The sequence below is a fragment of the Typopeltis vanoorti genome, chromosome 7 (assembly GCF_054136105.1).
Source record: "Typopeltis vanoorti isolate ZY-2024b chromosome 7, IOZ_Tvanoo_1.0, whole genome shotgun sequence".
NCBI classification, from domain to species: domain Eukaryota; kingdom Metazoa; phylum Arthropoda; class Arachnida; order Uropygi; family Thelyphonidae; genus Typopeltis; species Typopeltis vanoorti.
This window is the reverse complement of record NC_143555.1, coordinates 72,433,527-72,456,127: the sequence shown is the minus strand read 5'-3', so window position 1 is coordinate 72,456,127 and position 22,601 is coordinate 72,433,527. Positions and strand designations below refer to the sequence as shown.

The window sequence follows — 22,601 nt, the reverse complement described above, 5'->3', positions numbered from 1 at the left end:
ATCAAGAAGATCCCATTCTGATATCAATCCTCTACAGGAATTAAGTGTTTTATGAGGCGTTATTGTAATTTCTATTCCACCCATTGTTATTGCTCTCAGTAGTTTCTCAGAATGTTGCTGACAGTTTCCACAAGGACATCACCAGAATGCAATTTCTTAACAGTTTTGAGAGGTCCTGCAAGTCCTTCTAAACCTTTCTGAATAAAGAAGGGTGACATTTTTCCTATTGGTTTTTCACCTGTAGCATGAATGATTAAAAATGTTGGTACATTTATGTTAGCATCATATGTCTTTTGTTTCCATATGCTGCATCTACAGTATCAGTACTTGGTTGGGACTTTGTTAGGGCCCCTCAAACATTTGAGGATGAAGGATTCATGCTCAAGAAGTTTTTGGTTCGGCACCAGAGCTCCCCACTCACCATGGATGCCCACTGCCTGGCAAGCAATGACTGTGCTCAGGAGTGGAATGCCAGGGCTACCCCAGGACGCTATACTGGCACTACAGCAAGCCTAGACCCCCAGACCATGGGGTGAGAAACTTACTGCAACACCGTTGACCCTTGCAGGCACTACTTTGGCCGCCTGTCTTGTCGAAGCAGGGGCCAAAGTGGTGCAAGACTACTAGGATTCCCCCCCTTTCCGGATGTCCACAGGTCGTACCACACGGTGGCAGGGCGTTGGATCCCAGTGATGGTGGTCTGGAAAAAAGGATAGTGAAAAAGACTCAGGAAAGTGAAAGACACTGGGAGGTCCCCTCCACCACAAATAGGTGCCCCACATGGGAAGGGGAAATTGGAGAATTGGCAGATGAGTGGAATACATTGCCTAAGTGAGTGTGCAAATGCAGAAACAAGTTTAAGGTACAGTTTGATAGGCACTTCGTTTTATTGTGCAGACCTTGCATGATGATGATGGCAAGAAACAATGTGAAAGGTCAGTCATGCTTTAGTAATCTACTAATCTGATAATTGAATAATTTTTATGAAACTCTGATTCCTTTTGTGGTACTCTTTTCTCCATTTCTAAACATTGTTAGCAGTTTGTAGTACAAGTGCAGGTCAAGTAACTGTTATAGGGGACCTCAACTTCTGAGGCATAGACTAGGAGGAAAGATTACATAGTAAAAAGGAAATGGAATTCATACACTTAGAGATAATTACTTGAAGCAGCATGTGATGGAGGGGACTTGGTATGAGCTTTGGATAGGATCAGAAGACCTGTCCATAACTATGGTGGCTACACTTGGAGATAGTTGGCCTCCGTTTGGGGAAAGTGATTGACAAGTTTAGTGCCATGACATAAAAAGCCTGCAACTTAGTAATGCATGGGAGATTGGGGCACCTGGAGGAAGCAATATCAGATCATATATCCAAGATATATGATCTGATATGATCAGGTAGGAGTTCTATATGAATGAGTAATATCATTGAGCAGAATCTACAAAAAAAAGTGTTGTAAATAAGGAGAAAGGTGTCCAGAAAGGGCACCAACAGTACAAAGGTCAGATTATGAGAAGAAACTAGCTGAGCAGGCCAAAGGAAATTTCGTTACATGGTAAGAGGAAGAATGACTTTAACGAGTGCTGATAGCAGAGGTGACAGAACGGATAAAACAGTTGGGCCTGCCTTACAAGGGTATATCATCCAAGTGAGGATACTGCTGTTTCACAGGGACTGATGTGAGAACAGAGGTTGATGAATTGGATTTGGAATCTTGATGCAAATACAGCTGAGAGATGAGATGGGATATGGCAATGTCTTTGACTAGGCTGTATAAACTAAGTCTTAAGGGAGAAGAAGGAGGATCTAAGTTTGTGGTAGCAAATTATAGACCAATCAGTATCTGAAAAATGGTGGAAAAAAGTACAGGAAGAAAATTCAGGAATCAATGGATGAGAATGAATATGACACTCCGAGTGGCAGCATGGTTTTGTAAAGGGTCATTCATCCCTTAGTTATCTACTAACTTTTTATAATACAGTGACAGCTTAGTTGGATAAAGGGAAAAGCTACATGACAATACTGCAGGATTTTACAAAGCCATGTGAGAGTATACCAAATGGAACTCTGTTACATAAATTGCAACAAATGGGGATAGATATGAAACTGGTGATATAGATACAAGGGTGCCAATGCCAAAGATACCAAAAAAGTAGTATATCAAGAAGCAGGTGAATAGTGTTGTGCTGCAACCACCGCTGTTTAATTTGTACATAAATGATATAAGAAATAATTTGAAGGGAGATATTCAGTTGTTTGCCGATGATGCAAAGTTGGGTAGGGTCATCATCAAATTCCTGACATGTACTCTCAAGGGGTGTACAGGATATGATAGTACTGCATGAAAAATTTACATCATTACTAACTTCCTATCTACAATTTCTCTCCAAATCAGTCTGTTACTTGTCAAGACTCCAACATTATCAGATCTTATATTTCTATCGTCTAAGGCACTTTGTACTGTATCAATCCGCCTATATCTTGGTATTCCTCTGGGTCATTTAAGTGACCATACCACCTGAGATTAGCTCTGCTAACGCATTCCTGGATGCTGACAATGTCAAGTTCTTTCCTAATATCCTCGTTTATAATATGATATTGCCATTGATGCCATCTGTTCACACCTCTAATCTTTCTCAGGACTCTCATATCTGCGGTCTCTAGTCTTTGGTCAAGTGTTTTACTTCTGACCCAGTTCTCAGATCCATAAGGTTAAAACTGGTTTGAACACTGTCTTGTATACAGCTAATTTAGTGTTCTGACTAATTTCTCTCTTATTCCATATGAATTTATTCAACTGACTGCCTACCATACCAGCTTTGTTGATTCTGTTGTCTATTTCCATATTTAATTTGCCATCTTCAGTAAAAATCTGCCTAAGTAGCTGAAATGTTTTGCTTGTTCCACAGGTTCCCTGTTAACAACACAGCTGACATTTTCAGCAATTCTACCTATTTTCATTGTCTTTGTCTTTTTAATGCTGACCTTCATACCATATCTATTACAACAGCTATTCAATTTAGTCAGGGAATCTTGCAAACCTGTACCGAATTTATTTAAAAGTATAACATCGTTCGCATAAAGCAAAGAGCTGACATTAATCCAATTCTGATATCATGTTTAATACCACTTCCCTTCATAATGTGATCCATATAGATATAATGAATAATAGAGGGGATAATGTACATCCTTGTCTCACACCAGATTTAACATTAAACCATCTTCCTGTACTTCCTTCAATTCTAACTGCTGACTTACAACTCAAATGAAGACTAAGTTTAGCTTGATATAATGCCCCATTAACACCATATAACTGTAGCATATTGAATAGCTTCTCTCTTGGCACCTTGTCATATGCCTTTTCCAGATTGACAAAACTTAAATACAGATCTTTGTTATATTCCCATGCTTTCTCAACTATTTGTCGTAAAGTGAAGATCTGATCCTGACAGCCTCTATTTGGCCTGAATCCGGCTTGTTCTTCCATAATTCTTCTCAACCATTTCTCAAGTATACTTGCATAGATCTTGCCAGGAACACGCAGTAGGGAAATTCTTCTGTAATTCTCACATTCAGTTTTATTTTCTTTTTTATATATGGGTACTATTAGAGCTCTACTCCAATCATCTGGAATTCGTCCTTCTGTCCAGGCCCTCTGAACTATGCAGTGCAGCCACTGTAAGACTTTTATACCACCATACTTCAGCATTTCTGGTCAAATATCATCTACTCCTGCTGCCTTTCAACATTTCAAGCCTTTGATGGCTTATTCTACTTCAAGTATGGATATGTATTCCTGACAGTATGCCTGCTGAGTGTTTTTTACCACTGTGCTATCACTGCTTGTTTTATTTAGCAATTTTTCAAAGTAATTACTCCATACTTCAAGGATATCTTTTTCTCCTGTTTTCATGTCACCTTTATCATCTCTAACCTCCTTTTACAGCACTCTTTCCTCCATTTCTAAGCTTCTTCAACAACCCCAGAATATCTTACCACCTTCTTGATATTTATTTTCTATGTTCTTGCCAAAGTCCTCCCATGACTTTTGTTTAGCTAGTTTTACACATGTTTTACACACTTTCTTACATTTGTCTCTGTATTCTCTAAGAGCAAAAGCTGACTTATTTGCCAGGAACTTTTGATATGCTTTCTTCTTTTCCTTCACTGCCTCTTTAACTTCCTGTGTCTGCCATGGAGTTCTGATTTTTCTATCCTTGCAGACAACTTTATCACATGCCTCTGTAGCTGATCAATCAGGATTTTCTTCAAGGCTTGCCACTGAATCTCCAAGGTTTCATTCCTGCTCTCAAACTCTTTCATTTTCCCTTTAATAATCTTTGTGTATTTTAGTCTACAGTTCACATCTGAGAGCTGCTCAAGGTGATGTAGAGGGCTTGCAGAATGATTTGAATTGACTGACAGTATGGGCAAAACATAATGGATGTCAATTTAATGTGGACAAGTAAAGTTTTGTAATCCCCACTTTCCCAATATTGTTTTGGCTATTTAAATACCTGCCTACATTTTCAGTTGGTTCCTTTTCCAAATTTTGGTACCCATTTTTCTTTTCAGTGTGGTACTCAGTTTTCATCCTGCTCATCACTATATATATATATATATATAAAAAACAAAGTCTTTATAAATTTAAAGATACCAAAAAATTATATACTTGGTTTAATCCTTTATCCAAGTAGAAGCAAACAAGTTTCACCTGATCTATTTTCAGGACTGGGGTAACTCATAAAGAAGCTAAGACTTCACATCACTTGGCTTAGTATCCCATAATGCAAAGCACATATCCTTATGGGTATGTAATGCTATGCATTATGGGAAGGGTCACTACCCAGACTGGTTTCGACCTTTATTGAGGTCTCTTCAGTGGGAGCCAGACCCAGATGTGATACCAAGGTTGATGTAATGCCGAAGTCATATTTTCATATCCGAGTTGCCAAAAAGTGTCGCACCTTATTACAAAATTACTCTGGATTTGAGAAAGCTGTTGGAAGTCTTTCCAGTTGGTTATACTACAAATTAAAGATACCAAGATTAAAATAAGTATATAATTTCTTGGTATCTTTAATTTTTAGTATAACCAAGTGAGAAAACTTCCAATAAAGTCTTTATTTTTCATGTTTTTTTTCTGTTCTGACTTTAGAATGTTGATCAAACACTGACAGTTAATATGATTATTTTATCACTTAATGTATTTCTTTCAAAAAATAAACAATTTTTTATATTACTCACCAGAGTACAAGTACTTCTTCATCTATAGAAGCATTTTCTTCCATTTCAGTTTTCCTAGTATGTATATTCGGATCCGGAAGTTCTGAACTAAACTGGTTGTTTAAGATATGTGCAGAAGGATGGGCTTGAATGTGGTCACCATTCTGGTTCTTTAAAGATGCATGCTGTTCCAACTGATTCCCACTTGTTTCTCTAATTATCTTTAATAACAAAAATAAAAATAACAATCCAATCAATTATTTATCAAAACAAGAAATTTTTTAATGACATGATTATAACATTTTCACAACCTGACAGTAATTTCTATTGATGTGCACATAGCTAACATTCCTAGCAGTGTGATCCTGGGAATATAGGATGGCTGCCGTGCTAGTGAGACAGGGCAAGAGCGAAGCATGGTATTTAATAATCACAGATACAGCTAAACTCTTTAAAAATGTCATTCAGTGAACATATTAAATACAAATATTAATCATATCACTTGATTTTTTTTCCAAATGACAACTTAAACATTTATAAACCATGTATAAATATGGCTGGCGTGGTTAGCATATCCGCTCTCCAGCCAAAAGGCTGCGGGTTCAAATCTGGCCATGGGCATGGGTGTTTGTGATTGTCTCTGAAAGTACTAGTAGTGGTGGTTGGAGTTGGTGTAGTTGAGGTCAGTTGGTGAAGACAGAGTTGTAGAGCAGGTGTCCTCCCCTCTATGAGTCTTTGACTCCCTGGAAGTGTCAAATAATAGAAATAAAATGTTTATATGACAAATCCCAGTTAATTTGAAGCATACAAAAATCTTGAAGTTTATAATGCTCACTTGGTTTTCCTCCCTCCTGTCCTGATCATAGATAAAGGTGAAAGAGTGCAGAATGAAAATTCCCATAACTTACGAGTATTCATGAAAGATCACATCTTCTCATGAACCCATTTTTGCTTAAAATACTACCTCTTCAGGGTTCAGCCTGCTAGATCCATAACAGTGATTGTAACTGTAAGGAATCTGGTAAATCACAAGTACTATCACCAGTATCCTTCCAATAACACTTCAGTTACTTTCAACATCACAATGGCTTGCTTTCAGTCAATGACTGAAAGCAAGTATACAGCTTCCCCTCTTTAGATGAAAATGGTGTATATTTTATGTAAGTAATATACTACACCCACACACACAGAATTCTGCATGTTCATGACAGTATGATTTGTACCGAGAGACATCACAGATTTGGTCAAACTTCTCAGTGCAAAACAAGATGAATTTTAAGTTGGATAAAGCCTTCGAGAGGGGCAAAATTCATTAATTCAAGAAAAACACGTTCAGTTATCTGTAAAAATAAGTAGGTTAGATACTGACCGAATATATATATATATATAAAATTCGCATGCACTTTTATGATTAAACCTAATTATACTTTTTAATATGATTTTAAAAGTGACATTTTCATCCTAATTACTTTTAATATGATGCAACTTATTTAAAATTTTTGGATTTCCCTATATCATCCCTTTCCATCACAGGATGCAAAATACCTCTTATATATTATATGCCAAACCTAAACAATATCTTAAATGATGGCAGATTGGGTATGAGGCTATCATTATTATTACAGGCTACTCCGTAGTCCTTGGACTCACCTAAAACATCATGTCAAGCAGTATCTATCATCCTTTGTTTTGAACTCATTCACAGTCATGGCACCCACAACAAACTCTGGCAACCCATTCCACTCATTCACTACTCTCCAAGCAAAAAACCTAGTTCTAACACCCTTGGTAACTACACTCTTACTCAGTTTCCAAGGATGGCCCTGGTTCCTCCGCTGCTAAATGTTCCCAAAAATTTCCTCTGAATTAATTCTGTAAAAAATCTTCAGTAATTTGTATGTCTCAATCATATTACCCCCCCCCCCCCTTTTCCATCTTTCAACCAGTTTCTGTTATCCACAAATCTTCAAACCCACTCTCATAAGGATCATTCCATAGACCTGTTACCACCTGGGTCACTGGCCTCTGGATCCTCTCCACCTCTTCCTCATCGTCAAGACTTGGTGACCAGATCTGTGCACAGTAGTCAAGATGGGGTCTTATCAAGACTCGATAAAGAATGATATTGGGAAGGGCCTGACAAGCCCTTCCCAATATCATTAATATACAGAGTGAACAACAATGGTCCAAGTACTGTTCCTTGGGGTACACTACTGGTCATCTTGAATCTGGAAGATTCACACCCTCATATACTACTTTGTGATACCTCTCCATCCACTACCTGCTTATTCGAGTCATTATTATAATAATACGGATATCACCATGAAGCCAGAAGACTCGTTATTCACCCACTAGCCACTATGCATAATACCTATCATACATCTCTTTATAAGCTCATCCACTGAAGAAGCACACAGTATTATCTCTGACAAAGCGTTCTACCCCCTCCTAATATCATTGCCAACCACACACACTTGCACAATTTCCAGGAGTGGCCCTCGCTCTCTCCCTTCCTACTATATATTGACAAGCCTTACCCTTTAATAACTTATGTTTCTATCATGTCTCCTCTTTTTCGTCTATCAGCTAGTTTTTTAAGCCCACAGAACTTCAATCTCTTCTCATTTCATAGACCTGCCGCTATCTTTGTTCTCTGGATCCTCTTCATTCACACAGAATCTGCAAGTGACCAGATCTCTTTGCAGCCTTAATAAAGACTTAATGCAACCATATTAAGATTTGGTTGACTTCTAAGAGCTGCTGCCGATTCTAAAAATAGCCTTTTTTTTTTTTTTTGAATTTGTTGTGGTGGAACATGGTGGTTTTTTCCCATGAGATCTTGTGGATTGTATCCAAGACATGGTGAGCCAGGCCTGATTGACCATAGTCATAGTTGCAGATGTATGACTTGTGTTCCTCTAGGCGGATGGTTGCTGATCTGCCTATCTGTCCAAAGTATGCCAGCTTGCAGGAATAAGCTGGCATACTCTGAACAGATCCCACCTTACATTTCAGGCCACCTACAACTGCCCTTAGAGGGCGCTCCACCTAGATAGGACTTTAGAGTCACCCATGTGGTTGAGCTTAGCACTGTGTGGTATTTGTGTAGATGTTACATTAGTTTTTTTTGTCATCCCTGAAGATGTCTCAGTGACTGAGACGAAATATAGGAAGTATTAAATCCTGTTTTAATCCTCTCTGAGTGCTGTACACAATCCATTAAGCCTCCAACATGAATTACTGTTTGTTCCGGTGGCTGAGAAAGGTGTTTAAAGTTTGGGGGCTGTGTGGCCCAGATAACAAAAACAGTCAAACTATCAAAACTGCAAGCTTTAAATTAAAGGTGTCTAGAGCATATTGCTCAAAAGCTTTTATGTGGAGAGATAGTCGTGAACCCATGGATGTACTTTTTTTTTTTGTAGGTAAAAATTATTTTGCCATACAAAGTAACCAAAACATAGTATGTGGGCAAAGAGAGAGAGAAAGTCGCAACATTGGGCAGAAACTTGTTCTGTAAGAGAACCGTGTCACTAAAGAGCAAAAATGTCAAAACTAAGTAATAAATCATCCTTGCCAAGCATTATGTTTTTAATTGTTTATGAATTGTTATGAGTTCTTTATATAGGATGGGGGAATGACCTACCAACTCCTTGAGTGTTGATACTAATCTCTTAGCTAGGTAATAATTAGAGCTGTCTCTACCTTCAACTGTCAACAGGAGTGGAACAGTATGTTTGTGTACTTTAGGAACACCATAAATTCTAGAAGAGCAAGCTTGTTAAAAAGCTATTACTGCCTAATATAGTAATAGCTTTTTAACAGTGTCTGATAGCCAACAAATGACAGACTTAAGTAATTTAACAGTTTTCTTTTTAATCATGTTAGTTGGATTATAGTTCAATTTTTATAAGTGTTGCTGTCACGAGTAATTTTTTGAAAATTTGACAAAGCTAAGTTGATCTGTTTAAGATGACCATAGCATTACCTTCATCAGACTTTGTTAAAACAACATTCTTATTAGTTTTTATTGACTTTATGGCTGCTAGTTCTATTTTGTCCAGAATGCTACATATTGCTTTGGTATTATTCAAAATAAAAGTCTCATTGGCTCAGGACACAAAAGTATATAGAGGATTCAAAATAGGAAGTGATCACTATTTAGTTTTGAGCAGGATTAAATTGAATTCCATATAGTAATGAGTGTGTGTAAGAAAGTTTTAAAATGAATCAAAGTTGAGTAGCTTTCAGAGGTGAGCTGTAGATTAAAATATACAAACATAAAGAAAAAATGAAAGTTTGAAAACAAGAACCAAATGTTGGTTCTTGGACCCGTGGAGACTAAGTGTCAAACCTGAAGAAAACATTGATTGATTTATTAGACAAATGTATTCACAAGAATATAATTTTATTACTGCAAATATTTCAACCAGAAACAACTGTTCATCATCAGTGCAGCAGTATAATCACAGGATGAATCTAGAATGTTAATTCTATTTACAGAGCTGAGCCACATACCACCTAGTGAGTAGTTACAATAAAATAATAAAGCTCAAATTTAAAATTAAGTGATTTAAAATAAAATGACACAGCATTATATTAAATTTAAAAAATTAATTATAGGGGAAGCATGCTACTGCTTGCCATTTATGAGGATGAGCCCAAATCTTGGCAACAGATAGTCATTCTGATATAAATTTGGATGGTGCAGAAGTGCATCAGCACTCTCTTTAAATAATCACTTGAACCTAAACCTGCACTGATGTAAAAGGCAAATAGTGGACAATAGGATATCATGGTCAGTGTCTACTCCATGCTGAGCAAGGCCAGATTTTTCAGGTTTACTGTTGTTAATATAAGATTCATTCTTGTAGTCACTTTTCAATAGAATGTCCTGTTTTTCCAAAGTACAAGCACTCACACTGAACTAGGCAAAAACAAAGAGGGGGGGGGGGGGAAACTATCTTTCGTGAATGATAACCAAGAGGAGATTTTGCTGATAGGGAAAAATATAGGAATTAAAATTGTATCTTTTCAGTCCTATTCTATATATATTGCAGGCATATCTGAGATGCCTGCAATATATATGCAATAGGGACTCACTGCACAGGTTCAGGGTTTTCGGCACGGGGTTTTCAAGGGTTCAAGATACATTTAAACTTCCTTGAGGTGAAACCATTCTGCAGTAAGATGTAGTGGATGGTGCTCAATTCTTGTTGGAAAGCTTGGGAATTGGAATAGATAACATTTTATTATTATACAGGTATCTCCATGGAGTCCGAAGACTCATCAACACAATCTATCATACCTCTCCTTAAACCCATTAACAGAAAAAGCACTGACTCTGGCAACCCATTCCACTCATTCACCACTCTCCAAGCAAAAAAATCTAGTCCTCACATCCCTACTAACCACACTTTTATTTAACACTTCCAGGGATGACCTCCTTGTTCTGGTCCCTCTAGTGAAGTGCTGAAACATTTCCCCTGCATCTATCCTATAAAATCCTTTAAGCAACTTAAATGATTCTATCATATCCCCCTCTTTTTCCTCCTATCAACCAACTTCTGCAATCCACATACCTTCAATCTCACAGGATACTCACCATCTTAGTTATTTGACTCCGAATCCTCCGAATCATCAAACCCCCCAGGTTTGATGATACGCCCATGTCTGGATAGTAATCCAGATGTGGGCATATCATGGTCTTATAAGGAGAAATAACGTCCTTATCTCTACTTGTTAATATGTTCTTCAATAGCCAAGTAATCTTATGGGCTACTTTAGCAATGTCCTCTAAACTTTAACTCTCTGTCTACCCACCACCCCTAAATCTCTAGCTTCATCTATTTCCTGGAGTACAGTGCCATCAATGTGATAAACAGCTTGTAATCTATTTATCCCAAAACAAAAAACCCCAGCAGTTATCCAGGAGTTTTTCTTAGGATAACTGTCTCCCAAATTTTTGGCAAATTAATGCAACCATATTTGTTAAGGTTGGGAGAATTCTTTAAAGCCATTGCTGATTCAAAAAAATGATCTTTCAGTTCTATAACGACTCCTAAATAGCACATTCGTTTTCCTCCATCTAATCCTGTGTGAAGGAATGTCCAAAGTGTGGTCTGCCAGTCCCGACTTGCCATAGTAATAGTAGCGAATGTACACTGATCTTCCTGTTTGCCCATAATAGGCCAAGTCCCAGTCACATGGAACTTCATACACTCCTGGGTGTGCTAAAGGGTGAAGTTTATCCTTAGGCAAGCGAATCAGAGTTGCCAGCTTGACATGAGGTTTGAAGGTGGTGCGAAGGCCATGTTTCAACAATACTTTGGCTATCTTTTCTGATGTACCTCTGATATAGGAAATAGAAATGGTCGTGTTGTATTCTTGTGTATTAGGGGAGGGCAGAGTAATGGGCCTATGTAGTATTTTATCTATTTTGTAGGGATTGTAGCCGTTGGCTAAGAACGTATGGCGCAGGTACTGGAGTTCAGTGGCCAGAGCTGTGTCGTTAGAACAAATTGCTCTGGCTCTGTGTGTAAGTGTTTTTAAAATGCCGTACTGTTGGACTGGATGATGATATGATTGTTTATGTAGGTATATTCCTGTGTGTGTGTGTGTAGGCTTTCTGTAAATAGAAAAAGATAGTGATCCATCTGAAAGGCGGGTGACTAATGTGTCGAGAAATGGTAAACAGTTATTTGATTCTTTTTCTACTGTGAAGTGAATTTTGGGGTGTTGGCTGTTTAGGTAGGTGACAAAAGCATCCAAAGTGTCTTGTCCATGGGGCCAGATGGCAAACACATCATCTACATAGCGCAACCACACTTGTGGCTTGTATGTAGCTGTGGTAAGTACTTTGTTTTCAAAGTGTTCCACGTAAAAATTTGCTAAGGGGGGGGGGGGGGGAAACCCATAGCAGTACCATTAATCTGTTTGTAGAATTCCACCCCCCCATGTAAAGTAACCTGCATTCATGGTAAATTGAAATAATTCAAAAATATCTGGGGGAAATTTAGACTTGATTAAATCAAGAGTGTCTATAAGTGGTACATTGGTAAATAAGGAGGTGACATCGAAACTAACCATTATGTCTGAATCTTTTAGGATTAGATTTTTAACCAGTGTTTTGAAATGGATTGATTTTTTTACAAAAGTAGAGGAGTTGCCAGTAAGAGGAGCAAGCGACTTAGCTAAATGCCAGGCCAGTTTATATGTAGGACTATCTATGCTATCAACTATGGGGCATAGGGGAATATTAGTTTTGTGGATTTTTGGTAATCCATAAATACGGGGTGTTTTAACATGAATTGGTTTTATTTTCCTGATTTCTTTGGGCCATGATGTCACTTTTTTCAGTAATTTTCGGACTTTTTTCTTTTGAGACATCGTAGGGTCTCGATGTATAATTTGATATGTGGAACTGTCACATATGAGATCTTGCATTTTTCTGTTATACTCTTCTTTATTCATGATGACTGTTGCATTTCCTTTATCGGCTTTTATAATAATAATATTTTTATTATTATATAACTTTTTTTAGGGCAGTTATTTGCTTACGTGGCGTATTCCTTTTTGGAGGCTTAGCCTTGTTTACAATACTTGCTATATCTAGTCGCACGTTATTGGCCATTGCTGGCAGAAGATCGTGGATATCCCGTTCTACTTTCATCATAATTTCTAGTGTAGGAATTTGTTTGGGCGTGATGGCAAAGTTATGTCCTAAACTGAGAGCGCTCTTGGCTTCTTCAGTGAGTGGTTAGGTTCCTCTGGGTGGAACTCTTTCCTTATGTATTTTTGGAAGGCCATAAAAACATGGACTCCTACCAGAATGGGTCTTCAATTTTTTGACAGTGTCTTCACTGTCTATAGAAAAATCATGTCCTTTCACAAGAACTGAAGTTTCTGCTGAAGTGAAGGAATGTCTGAATCTGTTGACAACCAGTGGTGAGCTACAAGGGGCTCACAGGGGGGGGGGGGGAATTGACCGAGTCCTTTGTTAAATTTTTCTCAAATTTGTGAGTCCCTTGTTCTTATTGTTTACTTTTTTATCTTAAAAAAAAAAATTTTTTTTTGAAATATATTAAGCAACAAACTCATACGGTAACCTAACAAAGTGATTCTATTAAATAAAATATTACAGTTACTGTTATTACTATTTTACAAATAAGTAATCACTTTTGGTAACACACATAATCAACGGTACCAATCAAGGTGCATTATTTTATAGTCCTATTTATTTATCATTTGAAGTATAAAAACAAAAGGGAAATATAACGTATTTCAATATTATTGTGTTTACATAATATTTATTTATAGATTGTTTGTCATAAAAACTTCTAGCGCAAACAAAACAAATTTATTTTGTTTATAAAAAATGCAGACTATTGCATAGTGCGATTATAAAAGATTTTATTCTTATTATATTTTGATAGTTAGAAAATGTTTATCTTATGTAAGATAAATTAACACAGACAATTGTGTGCAAATATTTCATGTTTAGATCATGAAATATTTGTTTAAAAATGATAGCCTTTACAGGTTGATTGTCCCTTCATACTTTTTGATTGGCATTTGTACACAAGCTGTATTAATAAGTTTTTGTGTGAAATATGGCTTTTTTTTTTTTTTTTGCTCAACAATGCAAGCACTTTTTTAAAATTTCCATAGTTCACCACTGTTGACAACCCATCTGTTTATTGCAGGGTTTACCTTGGTTGGCAAGTGAGTCAAAACTTTCAGTGAAGAATAAGTGTAAAACTAAGTTGAAAAAAATCTTGAAGAGAGATGTTGAGAATATTCTCAGTGAGAGTGTGTTTGGTACTTCATAGCTGGTTGCATACGAGTGCATGGCTAGCATTGATGTAAATATGATAAGACTCAATATAAATGTGATGGCAATTTGATGGTTTCTTTGAATTTAGGGATTATCTTCGAGTCAAGACACTGTTTTAAAAAACAGTGTCTTGACTCGAAACTCTCTCTCATAGCTTATTGTTGTTGAACAGAAAGTTTGCAAAGTTTACCAGTCTTTTTGGTCAATTCTTTCCCGTAAAGGATAATTAGATGAACTTTTAATGACATTTGTGGTATAATAAAGTTTATTAGACACTGACTGATTCATTCAGTGACAGAGGCATATGGTGAGGTTGTCTGCAAGAATAGTAATAGTAAATGTAAGGAAAAAAAAAAAAAATGTGTAAAACTAGCTAAACATAAGTCATGGGAAGACTTTGGTAACAACATAGAAAATAAATATCAGGAAGACGGCAAAATATTGTAGAGGCTATTGAATAAGATTAGAAATGAAGGAAAAAGTACTGTAAAAGGAATCAGAGATGATAAAGGTGAAATGAAAACTGAAGATAAAGATATTCTGCACTTCAAAGACAAAAAATTTGAATGATTTGGAATTCTAATTTATTGCATAAAAAATAATTATTACCAAATATGAATTAGCATCAACTAAATCTACATCTACACTTTTGTAGATTATATAACCACATAAACAAGTAACAGAAATGTTAAGAAAACTGTTATTTGAAAACATTCACAAAATTAGAATAATATTTAACATGGTTCAAAATATTAGAATATTCCAAATTTTTCCAATTGGTTTTGAGGAGAGCATAGAAATAGCACACAATTCAGTAGCTGAGGGATTGACTTGCATGTGAGGAATTGTTTTTAGTTAATCATTTGCTAAACATGGGTCGAATGAGTGATGTATGAAGCTAAGAAGTTTTGTATGGTGTCTCTACAAAAAGACAAACTCAACAGTTTATAGCTGAGGAATTGAAAGGATGAGTAGAGTATTGAGACAGTATTCTAATAAGCGAAGTTTTCAAAATAATCACTGCAATAGGGCTGAAATGTAATAACTACATCAAGAGATGAGAGGGGATTGAAGAATATTGTGAAGAAAAACCACTTCCAAAGGGTAAGGTATTTTCAGACAACATGGAAAGAACTAGGTGTGAATGTGGCTAAATCTGTGATGTTGAGACGAGTGTTCCTAAGACAAAGCCGCTTATGACTTCCAAGCAAAAGGCAGCTAGAATGAAATGGTGTAAGCAAAGACTGTTGTGGGGTAAAAATAGGACTGGAAAAAGGTACTTTTTAGCAATGAAAGTATGTTTTGTGTGTCCCACAGAAATCAAGGGATACATGTTTGGCATCTCAAGCAAGAAGCATTTGATAAAGAATGCATGAAATGTTCAGTGAAATTTGCAACCTCTGTCATGGTATGGGCTTGTGTGACCGCAGAGGTGGTTGAGGTTGGCTACGTATTGCGTAAAGGGTCGATTCCAAAGTGTACCAAGAAATTCTTGAGCACTTTATGTTACTGGCATCGGAAGATTTATGTGATGGCAATTTCCTTTTTCAGCAAGATTCAGCTTCTTGTCACACTTCCACGACCACTACTAGATTGCTCAAAAAAAGACAAATCAATGTAATTCCTTGGTTGGCCAACTCACCAGCTTTAAATCCCATTGAGAATTTGTAGAAAATTATGAAGAAATATCTTCAAGAAGTTGTCCCAAAAGACAAAAATGAACTTGTTTCTAGTCTGCAGGCCATATGGACATGTTTCGATAGAAAAGACTGTGAACCACTAGTAAATAATATGCCCAACTGTTTATGAATGGTCATGCAACAAACTAATTATCACATTATTTCCCTTTGACTGTAATTTTTGTGCATTTATTTTCACATTATTCTAATATTTTGAACAATGTTAAAAATTATTCTAATTTTGTGAATGTTTTCAAAAAACAGTTTTCTTGTAATTTATATTACATTACATTTTCATGTGTTTACATGGTTATATAATCTACAAGTACGTAGATTTAGATGATGCTAATTCATTATTATTATTATTATGTGCTACCTCCAGGGAGTCCAAAGACTCATCGAGAGAGGGCACCTACACTACAACTCTCCGTATCCAATGTTCCATCTACACCAACACCATCTACTGCCCACCACACCACCACTGGCATTTTCAGAGACAATCACAAACATCTATGTCCACGGCAGAATTTGAACCTGCAGCCTTTTGGCTGGAGAGTGATTAGCGTGGTTAATTCATATTGGGTAATAATTATTTTCTATGCAATAAATTAGAATTGCAAATCCTTCAACACATTTTCTTTGATTATTCTAATTTTTTGATTAAGAGATATATGATTGGAGTAAGAACTTTGAAAAGTTGCTAAACGAAACAAGCAGTGGCAGTACAGTGGTACAAAACACTCAACAGTAATACATATCCATACTTGAAGTAGAAAAAGTCATCCAAAACGTGAAATGTGGAAAGACAGCTCAGAAATGCTCAAATATGGAGGTATAAAAGTTTTACAGTAACTGCACTTTAAAATTTAGAAGGCCTGGTCAGATAGCTGAATTCTGGATGGCTGGATAGAGTTCTCACAATACCCATCTATAAAAAGGGAAATGGAACTGAATATGAATCCAGAGGTATTTCCCTACTCGGTATTCCAGGTAAGATTTATGTAAATATTCATGAGAAATGGTTAAGAAAAATTATGGAAGGGAAGTTTTGTGAACAAGCTGGATTCAGGCCAAAGAGGTTGTCAGAATCATATTCTTTAAGATAAACAGTTGAGAATCTTGGAAATATAACAAGGATTTGTATTTAACTGTTGTAGTTCTGGAAAAGGTATATGACAAGGTGCCAAGAGGAAAGCTATTCAAAATGCTGAAGTTATATATTGTAAATGGGATGTTATATTGTGTAATACATAGTTCTCTATTTGAGTCAGCAGTTAGAATTGATGGTCTGATATTAAATCAGGTGTGTAACATTATCTCCACTGTTAATCATTACCTATATGTATCACATTATGAACTAATGATTTTAAACCAGATATCAAAATTGGTGATGTTAAACTTGATGTTTACAATCGAAACATTCTAAACATCAACTCTATCCTGAATTGTGAAGCTAAGAACAAGTAAAACACATTTCAGCAATTTAAGCACAATTTTTAATGAAGATGGCAAATTAAATATGGAAACAGACGAGAATTAGTGAACTTGGTATCGCAAGAAGCCAACTGAATAAATTTATATGGAATAAGAAAGAAATTAGTCAAAACACTAAATTAGCTGTATGCAAGACAGCATTCACACAAATTTTAACTTATGGATCTGAGAGCTGAGCTAGAAATAAAACTCTTGACATTGTTAGTATTCAGGAATATGATAGCAGAGCTAATCTCAAGTGGTGGTGCTACTTAAACAGAATGCGAGAGGAAAGATTATCTAAACAAGTGTTCTTTGCTAGGATGGCAAGGTAAAACCCACAGGAAAACTCAGATGTAGGTGAACTAATACAGTAAAAAGTGCCTTAAAAGACAGAAATATGAGATGTGATAATATTGGAGTCTTGACAATTAACACATTAATCTGGAGGAAAACTGTTGATCAGAAGTTGGTAATGATATAACTTTTTCATGTGATAGTAGGGGGTTCACGGACAATTCATCGAGAAGAAAATTCATCACAGAAAAAATTCGCTGAAAGCGGTATGCGCTAGAATAATGAAGTCAGTTTGGTTTAACATGTGTTACGTTGAGGTGTGTGATATCTGATAGTAAATTTTTTCTGAGAGATACCGCAAACTCCGATGTCAGTATAGTATTGGTTTAGTTTTTTTTTATTTGTTTCTTTTTTTCAATAATTTCTAGATTTTAACTGAAAATGAATAAAACCATGTATTATTATAGTGTTTTTTTTTTACGTCTTATTGCATTTCAGCACATAGTAGTAATGAACGTATCTCTCGGATACACGCGACCTAAGCTGCGATTTTTTCGATTGCTACCTCTGCAAGGTTAACCTCCCAACCGGCTAGGACATATATGTCCAGCAAATCCTGGATAAGAGTCAGACCACCTGTTGAAGAAACTTGGATATCAAGTGCATTTGACTGTCATATCCATTAGAAGGTGCGATAATCCTTCACGCTGACGAGAACACTTAACCAGATTACCTCGCGTATGTTAAGTGTTCTCCAGTTACGTAATAGGTAACTGGAGAACACTTAACCACTTAACTGGACAACTATTGCCAGAAATGCAGTTGCTTGTCGTTTGCTTGGTAACTGGAATCTAAATTATATTACCTACAAGTTACATTGCAGCTTATTTAGGCACGATTTTTACTGAAGATGGTAAATTAAATATAGAAATAGACAACAGAATCAGCAAATCTGGTATGGTGGGAAGTCAATTGAATAAATTCATATGGAATAAGAGAGAAATTAGTCGGAACACTAAATTAGCTGTATACAAGACAGTGTTCAAACCAGTTTTAACTTGTGGATCTGAGAGCTGGGTCAGAAGTAAAACACTTGACCAAAGACTAGAGACCACAGATATGAGAGTCCTGAGAAAGATTATAGGCATGAACAGATCGCATCAATGGCAATATCATATTAAAAACGAGGATATTAGGAAAGAACTTGACACTGTCAGCATCCAGGAATGCATTAGCAGAGCTAATCTCAGGTGGTATGGTCACTTAAACAGAATGGGCGAGGAAAGATTAGCAAAACAAATGTTCTCTGCCAGGTTGGCAGCAAAACGACCCAGAGGAAGACCAAGATATAGGTGGATTGATACAGTACAAAGTGCTTTAGACGATAGAAATATAAGATCTGATAATGTTGGAGTCTTGACAAGTAACAGACTGATTTGGAGGAAAATTGTAGATAGGAAATTAATAATGATGTAATTTTTTTCATCTAGTACTATCATATCCTGTACACCCCCTTGAGGGTACATGGCAGGGATTTGATGATGATAAGTTACATTTATTTTTGCTACTTGTTTTATTGTATAATTATAGTTTTTAATGCCAGTGCAAATAAGAGATCCTTTCATATTTCTTCACTTAAGATTGTATCACTCTGGAGAAATGCCACTATCATTTTTTTTTTTTTTTTGCTAATTATCTTAGTAGCCAATACGTTTTATTCTTCCAGAACTTGATTTGAGATAATTATTTTTGTCAAACATTTCATAATCTTAGTTAGAAAATTAGTTCACAGAGTGCGTGAAGGTTTACTCTTTTACAATATTACTACATAGATAATCATACGTAAATTTTGAATCATATTACATAATGTATAATATTTATAATGTAATCTGTAGTTCTTTGCACTCCAACTTTCTTGATTTCCTGGAATCGCTCATTATGAAGTAAACTGTTATGTACATATTTTCTGCTAATTTTGATATTATGCGGCAATTTTGAAGTAGCGATACTTTCCCTAAAGTTTATCATTTGCAACATGTATAGGTGCATGCATAAAAATAAAATTTTATTTCCAAAATTTTCATAATAGAATTAAAATTGTATTTCATCTTTGATGGTTCACCCCCCCCCCCCCAACTATCACACACACAAATACTGCTAGGTAACATGTGTGCACCTTTTTATTTGAATTCGTTATTTTTCCAAAGTAATTGTACCAGATAACTTTTAATATTCTGATACTGAAATTAAATTGTGATTACTACAAATGAGCAAATTTTGTATATTTTCTCATTTAAATTATTTCCTGATAAATATAAATCATTCAATTACGTGATATTGGGGAAATTAATGTTTAAAAAAACAGTGTCATCATACAAAAGTGATATCAAAATAAAATTTTTAAAAAATATTTTTAAAAAATTTTTCTTATATGGGATTTTTTTTTTCCCCCCACATATCTGCGATGAATTTTCATGCAATTAATTTTCCCACGATCAATTGTCGCTGATGAACTGTCCGGACACAGTAGTAAGATACATATCAGGAATTTGATGATGATTCTAAATGTTACAAGTTTCCATTACATCTACAAATTACCTTATATTGGTGAAACTGGATACACAATTGCAATTCATTAAAGAAATAAAATTAAAAATAAATAAATAACAATTTTGGTAAATTGGGCCTCTTAGATCACACTCTACACCAACATTTATTAGACACATGTATTCACAAGAATATAGTAATTTTATCTGCAGATATTACATGTATTCTTGTGAATACATGTCTAATAAATGTTATAATGAAAAGTTCCATTTAAAATTATCCTATAGTACACCCACACTTTGTAGAGCTCCACTTGGTTTTCTGCCAAGAATAGTCGATTCATGCTGAAGGGGAAAAAGAAATGAAGAATGTACGAATTGGTCGCCAACATGCGAAATCACATGCTTTCTTTCTTGTCTGTCGCTGTACTAGTTTAAAAACTACATGTTTGTAACAGAAAAGCTAAATTTTCTGACCTGTAATAATAAACAAACTCATCCCAGAAGACTGATTGATTACTCTATTATCAGAATGGATTCTCCTTTTTTGTGACATGTGCAGAAGTGTCGAAGGGTCTCGAATCTGTGGGCGTACTATACACCAAACCGATTGGAGAGATACCTATTCCTTATATCAAACAAAAACCTGGATGTGAAATTTTGATAAACCATTCTAATCTAAGCAATAATGGTGGTCTAAATATGGATAGTACACATTCAGCCCACATAATTCTTTTCATGTTCTCCAGCAACTCCTCACTTTTGAAATTTAGGCAATAATTTCAGCTCTTATAATCTCTAGCCAAAGAGATAACAGTACTCTAGCTTTGATATGATTTTTTTTTTTTTTTTTTTTTTTTTTTTTTTGACCAGAGGTCTGGCCAGTGGTGTTAACAGTTTGTAACAACAAGGACATATTAGTAGAAATTCAGTTACAAACTAGATGAAAAAAATTTGAAGAGTTTTTATCCATTAATAATAAGCCACAAAACAGTAGATTGGGGAATAAATGACAACACTGTGTTGTCTGTACAGCAAGCTTTACAAACAATCCACAAAAAGCAGTTAGGAATACCACTGCTCCTCTAGGTATTCCTAGAGAAACAGTTCACAAAACTCTCAAAACAAAATACATCAATTCTATCCTGAATGGTGAAGCTAAGAACAAGTAAAACGCATTTCAGCAATTTAAGCACAATTTTATTGAAGATGGCAAATTAAAATGGAAATAGACAACAGAAATTAGTAAAGCTGGTATGGCAGGAAGTCAACTGAATAACTTTATACAGAATAAGAAAGAAATTGTCGACGTGATTAGCCTAGTGGCTATGCGCTTTGAAACTACATGCCTGGGGAAGGAGAGTCCTAGGTTTGATTCCCGTCGACGATGTGAGGAGCTTAAGGATCTTTCTCAGCCATAGCTAAGTTAGCCGATCTTGGGTGTGGACAGCAGAGTTTTTTCCACCAGTTTATCTGGGGTTTTTTCATCCAGCAAGCAGGCAAACCGGCCCCAAGAACACACAGGATACAGTCATAGGATATAGTATGGCAAACCATCTTGCTCATAGTCATTTCCCTAGATGGTGGTATATATATATATATATATATATATAGCCTGCTCCTAAACGACCAAAAGGCTATAACCACAACAAGAAACAAATTAGTCAAAACACTAAATTGGCTGTACACAAGACAGTGTTCACACAAATGTTTTGTAATTTTTTGCTGATGTAATACATGATTCCACCAAATGTTTCTGAAGAACATTTCCATGTGAGATCAGCTTTCTGCCATCATTTTAAACCATGAAGCTGAAAATAATGTCTCATTTGTTGACAACTTAAGTGATGAAGCAAAATGTCATATCATTAGCAAGGTTCATCAACAGATGTTACTAGAATGAACAGTATTCACAATTGATGGCAGATTTAAAAATTATAATGTTAATGTTAGAATTAATGCTGAACGTGCATTGGTGGAATTCAGGAGAATGAAGTGGACCTCAGTAAGGGAATAGCATGTTTGCTTGTTATTCTTCACAGGACAAAGAGAAAATTGAAAAATTGCAGAAATCATGAGATTAGCAGGGCTCAGAAGAGAAAAAAGCAGAAAGTCCAAGGTAAGAATCAAGATTATAAGAATAAACAAGAGAAACAAAGTAAGGAGAAAATTTTGTATTGATATTTCTATGATCAGAGGAGTACTTAATAAAAGCATAACAAAATTTTGTTCCCCTTATACAAAAATTATTATTATTAGTGATGCTATAAGGATGCAGAAAGTTAAGGTCAAAGAATTAATTGTCTTAGTTGGCACTAATGATCTGAGAAAGAGAGATAAGAAGTATTCTATAAGGGAGGATGTGGAGTTGTTGGATCAAACAAAAAAGAAGAGCAAGAGGGTGAAGATAGTAAGTCTCTTGCCACGCTATGATGAAGGCGAACTAAGGAGGAGGGCAGCAATAGCAAACAAATAAATATACGGGTTGTGGACCTATGATGTAAATTTGTCTGACAAGAGTATTTATATAATGCTGATGGACTGCA

The 22,601-nt window shown here is 35.8% G+C and overlaps 1 protein-coding gene across 5 annotated transcripts in view; it reads right to left on the bottom strand.

The window, feature by feature from the left end:
* The window catches only part of LOC150104774 (uncharacterized), a 334,262-nt gene that overhangs the window by 84,089 nt on the left and 227,572 nt on the right, over positions 1 to 22,601 (bottom strand). For all 5 annotated transcript variants that reach the window (XM_090395341.1, XM_090395343.1, XM_090395345.1 and 2 more), the window contains exon 10: positions 5,249 to 5,448. In XM_090395341.1, the coding sequence (XP_090251467.1) occupies positions 5,249 to 5,448 (200 nt within the window). The remainder of the gene's footprint in view (positions 1 to 5,248; positions 5,449 to 22,601) is intronic.